At 40.4% G+C, this 7374-nt stretch overlaps 1 protein-coding gene and 1 pseudogene across 1 annotated transcript in view; one reads left to right on the forward strand and one right to left on the reverse strand.

Moving 5' to 3' along the window:
• The window catches only part of LOC118576751 (interferon-induced very large GTPase 1-like), a 31703-nt gene extending 28745 nt beyond the window's left edge, over positions 1–2958 (forward strand). Inside the window, 1 exon segment of the mRNA XM_036176970.1 lies at positions 2955–2958. Within this exon segment, the coding sequence (XP_036032863.1) occupies positions 2955–2958 (4 nt within the window).
• Positions 2959–4318: 1360 nt separating this feature from the next.
• On the reverse strand, positions 4319–5350 carry LOC118593801 (annotated as a pseudogene).
• Between the last annotated feature and the right edge of the window lie 2024 nt (positions 5351–7374).

The following is a 7374-nucleotide window of genomic DNA, read 5'->3' on the forward strand; positions in this document are numbered from 1 at the left end:
CACTGCCCCTGCCTATATATACCTTAAGAGGAAAATAAAATTTTGGAGCTTGATCAGACATCTTGTCTTGCTCTCATTCTTTCTGTCTCTTGTCCCTCTCATTCGCTGGCCCTCCCTTCAGGTCCCTGTTGAAGATCTTGCTGGCTGAAGCACCACCTCCATCACATCCTTTGTTGATTTTTTTTTTTGGCACAAGCTCAGCACTGCTATCTCTGCCACCATAAGGGGGGAAATGGTCATTATAATTGTTGGAGCCACTAGAGCCAAATGCCCTGTATTCAATGGAAATGGGGCTAACCTAGAGAAACATATTCTCATTTCTCTGGCAGAAGAAGAAAACTTTGATAAGTATTGGCAATACATTCATCATCCAGAATCCTTCTTCAGGGATTACATTAGTGACCACATTAGAAGATACTGTTTTGAAAAGGAAGATTTAAAAAAAAAAGACTTTTTAAAAAATAAGTTTAGGTGACATCAAGAATTCCATCCTCACTGCCATTCATGAACCCACACAAAAAAAAAAAAAAGCTAAAAATAAAGGCAGCACTGCTTCTGCTTGGTTGGATTTGTTCTGTGATCACCTAGGGAGCAACCTTTCTCAAAGAAGCCATGAGTGCAGCTTTGGATTCTGCAATGAAGAAAGTAGAAGAAGACTGCACAAGTAAAAACATAGATGAAATGGTTCCTGACATTGAGAAAATTCTCTCTGAACATCTCTGTGGCTGCTGGAAACAGTGTCCTTTGTATAAAGCAATTTGTACCAACACCATTCCCCAACATGAAAGAGACCACAGTGTGCTGTTCCACCATCCTCAGGCTGTCAGTGGATGGTATTGGTATAAAACAGACCACTTTGTTATTGACTGCTGTACTAGTTCAGTAGCAAGGGTTGTTCATTTATTTTAGGTGGTGACAAGAAATTCCCATACAAGAAATGTAGAGAAGCAGGAGGTGATTTTGCCACATGGAGTATCACCCCAGATTCATCTACCCAGCCATATTAGAAATGGTTTATCTGTCACTTCAGATCAGAGCTCGAAGCAAGACGTGGAAAAAAATTTACAAAGTTATGTACTATTCCATTTGTTTGGTGCTTAATCACAAAGAAAATAGTAATTGATGACTTGAAAAATAATTGTCAAAATAGAACACTGGCACTGCCACACATTATACAAGGTTTCTACAGTCAATTTTGGAGGAGCCTTCATGATAGTAGCTGATAAATGCAATGCATAAAGACAAATCACTATTTCAAGACCTGAAGATTTTCTACTGAAGACATATTTTTCTGTTTTGATTTCTCCTGCTTTGAATGTAATGTACTAAATATGAAAATATATGATAAAAATTAATATCCATTCAAAAGCCTATTTTATACTTTATTATTCTGAATCATTGTTTAGATGTATAGTGGCTCATAAGAAGTTGTCTTATCAGAAGAGAATGCTAGCATTTCAGCTGCCACATATCCAGTTAGAACAACTAAGTGGCAAATTCAACCAACATATATGTCTGGGGAAGATATATACTTTGCCTCAAAGTTCTTTAAGTGGATATTTTTACCTTCTCAAGTCATGAGAAAACATGGCTGTTGTATTTTGAGTGCAATTGGCCTCCATAATCTCATAGGAAGTGGCACTATTAGGAGCTGTGGCTTTGTTGGAGAGGATATGGCCTTGTTGGAGGTAGTGTGTCACTGTGGGAGTTATGTTTGAGGTTTCCTGTGCCCAAAGTTTCAGTCAACTTCCTGTTGCCTGCAAGATATATAGAGCTTTCAGCTCCAGCACCACATCTGCCTGAATGCTGCCATGCTCCCCACCATGATGATAATGGACTGAATGAACCTCTGTGCCAGGGACTGGGATATTGCTGTGATAGCCCTGACCATGTTTTTGTTTGTCATAATATGGACTTTGGGTGTTTGTGTTATGAAAGCAGTGGCATGATTTAAGTGGATTTGGATAAACTCCTTTGGCAGAAGAAATCATAAGGCAGCCTAGTATAGACTCTGTCATGTGGTTACTTGTGTTCATGTTTATAAAGATTTATATTGAAAAGGGGCCAGTTAAGCAGGGTAAGTTACAAAATAAAAATTTTAAGGAGAAAATGAGCACCAGGAAGTGGAATGGAGCTAAATCCTGTATTTAAAAAGATAAATGGATTAAGAAATGAAATAAAGGGAGTGGTGATGTCAGGGCAAGATCCCACCCAGCTAGGTTTCCAACTTCTGGAAAAAAAAAAAAAAAAAAACCTAAAGAAAAGTTTAAAGCCCTGAGTGATTGAGTATACCTTTAACCCCAGCACTGGGAAGGCAAAGCCTGGAAGGTCTCTGAGTTTGAGACCAGCCTAGTCTAGAGATCCAGTTTCAGGACAGCCAAGCTTAGGCAGTAAAGAAAGCCGGTTAAAATGTAATTTGAACAACGGGAGGCATATTCCAGTCCCAGTAAGCAGCAGAACTTGGCAGATTCAACCATCTGGTCCTGATTTTAGAATTAAGGCTAAAAGAAATAGGTTATGGAATTTGGCCTCAAGATTAAGGAAAGCTTCTGAGTCCAGGCATGTGTCAGGGTGTCCCTGAATGGAGGCCTAGTAGAGAGGCCATTTTATAAAGCTGTGAAATTGTAGCCTGGATTGCCTTGAAGACCCAAGATGATAGAGATGCCAGAGTTGTGGGATACTTGCCAAAGAGAGCTGCTAACAGGAGTGGAGCCAGAAGAAGAGAAAGACATATGTTGCAATCAACAAAGTTGAATGGCATTGGAGTTCTGGAGAGCATTTTGACATTAGACATGAAGATACAGAATTTGGAGTTTTCCCAGCTGTTTCTGGTCTTGCTTTGGTCCATTATTTCCTCACTGTGCTCCCTTCCCTGTGATTTGGAATGATAATGTATATTCTGTGCCACTATATATTGGAAGTGTGACATCTGCTTTTAGATTTTGAATTTACAGGTAGTTACAGTTAAGAGATTGCATAAATCTGAGAAGAGACTTTAAACTCTGGACTTCAAAACGTTATTGAGACTGTGATAGACTATGGGGACTTTTGAAGTTGGACAAATGCATTTTGCGTTATGGATATTTTTAGTAGCTTATGGAGACCAGGGAATGGAATATGGTAGTTTGAATGTAATTGTCCCCCATGACCTCATAGGGAGTGGCACTATTAGGTGGTGTGGCTCTGTTGGAGTAGTATAGCCTTGTTAAAGGAATTGTGTCACTGTGGGGGCTGGCTTTTAATTTTCCTGTGCTCAGGATACCACCCAGTGTTTCAGTAGACTTTCTGTTATCTGCAAGATGTTGTAGCTGAAGTTTTCTTGGTCCTGCCTGGCCCACAGTCAGGACTAATCTCTCTCAACCACCAGTCCCACAGCCACTTGCACCCAAGTAAACACACAGAGACTTATATTACTTTTTTTTTTTTTTTTTTGGTTTTTCAAAACAGGGTTTCTCTGTGTAGCTTTGTGCCTTTCCTGGATCTCACGCTGTATGTAGACCAGGCTGGCCTCAAACTCACAAAGATCCACCTGCCTCTGCCTCCCGAGTGCTGGGATTAAAGGTGTGCGCCAAGACTTATATTACTCATAAACTGTATGGCCATGGCAGGCTTCTTGCTATCTAGTTCTTATATCTTTTTTTTTCAAGAGAATTAAATCATTTATTGATTACATATGATAATGGATGATACACAAACTTCATTCCCATCTGTTATTTTATCTGATACCATTATTCAATTTTGATATTGCATAGGGTGTGCCAACAACCATTTTATTGTAACCAAACTGTGACTTTGCTTGGATGACCCTTTTAATGATAAAACTCATTAAAGTCACAACAGTAACTGGCAGTTTAACTACACAAAGGTTTTTGAAGACAATGGCTTCTCCACCCAAGCAATTATAAATAAATTCCAAATGGAACTTGGTACCACCCTGAAGGAATTCTAACTTCACACTGCTGGGGAAGTTTACCAAGATGGCTTCAGAGTAGACTAACTTTACACAGCACATTTTTAAAAAAAGAAAGAAAAAAAGAAAAGAAAAAGAAAAAAAAGACACATTCATTCAGCGTCATGATCAGACTATTACATTTAGCAATCAACAGCATGGGTGAAAAAAAGGTCTATAGTAAAACCCTTTGTTGGAATGCTTTACGCTTTCCTCAGAACAGAAACTAAAATAACCTGTTATACAATTAGTCACAAATACAGTCCTGGAGTTTGTTTGCCCATACACATGAGTATTGTCTAAAACATGTCTTCTTTGAGCAGCTAGGCCCTGCCACCACTGTGCTTGGCTGAGTTCACAAATCTGTTGTAACCTGTAGCTTCTCTGTCACTTCTCTGGCTCTCCTCTCCTGCTAAGCTTTGTTTCCTGGCTGTAATTAGAACCTCCTGCCACTGCCATCGCTGCTGCTGCTGCTGCTGGAACCACCGTAGCCACCTTGGTTTTGTGGTTTAGCAAAGTACTGTCCACCACCACCATAAGGGCCAGATCTTCTGCCTCCAAAGTTTCCTCCCTTCATTGGTCCAAAATTTGAAGACTGATTGTTATAATTGCCAAAATCATTGTAGCTTCCACCACCTCCAAAATTGCTTCCATCATTACCAAATCCATTATAGCCATCCCCACTGCCACCATATCCACCACCACCGCGGCTGCCACCAAAGCCACCATGACCACTGAAGTTCCCCCCTCGACCAAAATTGTCATTGCCACCAAAACTGCCTCCATGACCACCACCAAAGTTTCCGGAACCACTTCAACCTCTTTGGCTGGAGGAAGCACTAGCCATCTCCTGCTTTGACAGGGCTTTTCTGACTTCACAGTTGTGGCCATTCACAGTATGGTATTTCTGAATAACAATCTTGTCCACAGAATCGTGGTCATCAAAAGTGACAAAAGCAAACCCTCTCTTTTTCCCACTGCCTCTGTCAGTCATGATTTCAATCACTCAGTTTTTCCATACTGCTCAAAATAATCTCGCAGGTGATGTTCTTCAGTGTCTTCTTTAATTCTGCCAACAAAGATCTTTTTCACAATTAAGTGTGCACCCGGTCTCTGAGAATCTTCTCGCGACACGGCTCTCTTAGGTTCCACAACTCTTCCATCCACCTTGTGTGGCCTTGCATTCATAGCAGCATCCACTTCCTCCACAGTGGCGTATGTGACAAACCCAAGGCCCCTGGATCGCTTGGTGTTTGGATCCCTCATTATCACGCAGTCCGTGAGTGTTCCCCATTGCTCAAAATGGCTCCTCAGGCTCTCGTTGGTTGTTTCGAAGCTCAGCCCTCCAATGAAGAGCTTCCGCAGCTGTTCTGGCTCTTTGGGAGACCCTGACTTAGACATGATGGCAGGGAAATGAGAGCCTTCAGCGATGCTTCCTAGGGCGCGTCAACAGGCAGAAAGCTAGTTCTTATATCTTAAATTAACCCATTTCTATAAATCTATATTTTGCCACCTGGCTTGTAGCTTACCAGTACTTCACATCATGCTTCTCATTATGGTGGCTGGCAGCATCTCCTCACTCAGCCTTCCTGGTCCCAGAATTATCCTCTCTCTTTGTCCCCCCTATAATTCCCACCTGGCTACTGTCCAATTAGCACTTTATTTATTAACCAATCATACCAACACATTCACAGCATACAGAACATCCCACTGCAAGATGTAGCAATGTCTGCTACTCTAGAACCACATTTGCCTGCATGCTTCCATGCTCCCTGTCATGATGATAATGGACTAAACCTCTTATATATAAGTGAGTCACCCAAATTAAATGTTTTCTTATAAGAGTTGCAGTGGTCATTGTGGTGATATTATGTTCCTCAAAATATTGTGCACCCTAATAAACTTATCTGGGGTCAGAGAACAGAACAGCCACTAGACATAGAGGCCAGAAAATGGTGGCACACATGCCTTTAATCCTAGCATTCCAGAGGCAGAGATCCACCTGTATCTCTGAGTTTAAAGCCATACTGAAAACAGCCAGGCATGGCAACATGAGCCTTTAATCCCAGGAAGTGATGGCAGAAAGCAGAAAGGTATATAAGGCATGAGGACCAGGAACTAGAGCTGGTTAAGCTTTTAGGCTTTGAGCAACAGAGTTCAGCTGAAATTCATTCTAGATGAGGACTCAGAAACTTCCAGTCTGAGGAAACAGAATCAGCTGAGAAATTGGCAAGGTGAGGTAGCTGTGGCTTATTCTCTTTCTCTTATCATTCAGCATTCACCCCAATATCTGGCTCTGGATTTTTTTATTAATAAGAACATTTAAAATTCATGCTACAGCAAAAGAATTCCTAAGATAATGGCTGATCTCAATGTAACAACCTTCATGGAGAATAAGGATCCCAAACCAGAGCAATGTAAAAAGCCTTTGTTCTGGAAAAGAATAAACCAGATTTGATCAGGGCAAAGCCATGACTTCAAGAAACATCATCAAGTAAAAAAAGGAAAGATAAATTAAAATCTACTTTCCTGACTTTATTACTACTCTTTTCACCTCCTTTATCTTGGCATTTTTCCATCATTATAAAAAAGAAATAACAAATCACCAAGATTGGTATTCAAAACATAGTGTTACCCAGCTACAAACCCTGAAACATACAACAGTGACCTGTCTGCAAGATATATTAGTGCAAAAATGGCACAAATTTTGGCAGATTAACCAAACAGTTTCTGATAGGATTTAAGACCCACTCCATAATATAGAATGCATACTGACACTGCTAATATGGCCAAAAATCTAAGGTAAAATAGGTCTCAGGCTTAGGGGAGAGCCTACCACCATTATTTGGCTAAATAACATGATAATAAAATGATCAGTGCCTTGCTCAATCAAAGAGGCATTTCCTTAACATAGATGAGAATTAACACAGAAACCCACAACTAGACAATGTACAGAAAGTGAGAGACTTTGGAGTGCTTCATCACAAATTCTTCTTCTCAGGGAGACTCAAGGAGCTATATAGAAGAGAAGGCAGTGTGATTGCTCTAAAAACTCCATTTAATGCTGGTCACCCATCTTGAAACTCCGTTAGCCATTTGTCTCAGACTCCAGTCTCTGGATTATAAATTCTCAGTAATCTCCAACTCAGTGACCCATGCACACACACCCAAAAATGTGTAGCAGTGACCATCTACTTGTTATATGACTAATGACTTTAGTTGGCTTCTGTAATTTGCTTATACACATAGCTATGGATTATTTTGGATCACCTTCACAATTTAACTTAGCATAATAGACCAGTTTTTGCTTGCTTGACTAGATACTGAAGGTCTTCATCGTAAGAATCCTTTCCTCACCCCTCTTCTCATGACAGTCTCAAGTTTGGCTCAGAGATTGTTGTCCTGATATCAGCTAATCAACAAAA

This window comes from Onychomys torridus, chromosome 1 (assembly GCF_903995425.1).
Source record: "Onychomys torridus chromosome 1, mOncTor1.1, whole genome shotgun sequence".
Classification (NCBI taxonomy): Eukaryota; Metazoa; Chordata; class Mammalia; order Rodentia; family Cricetidae; genus Onychomys; species Onychomys torridus.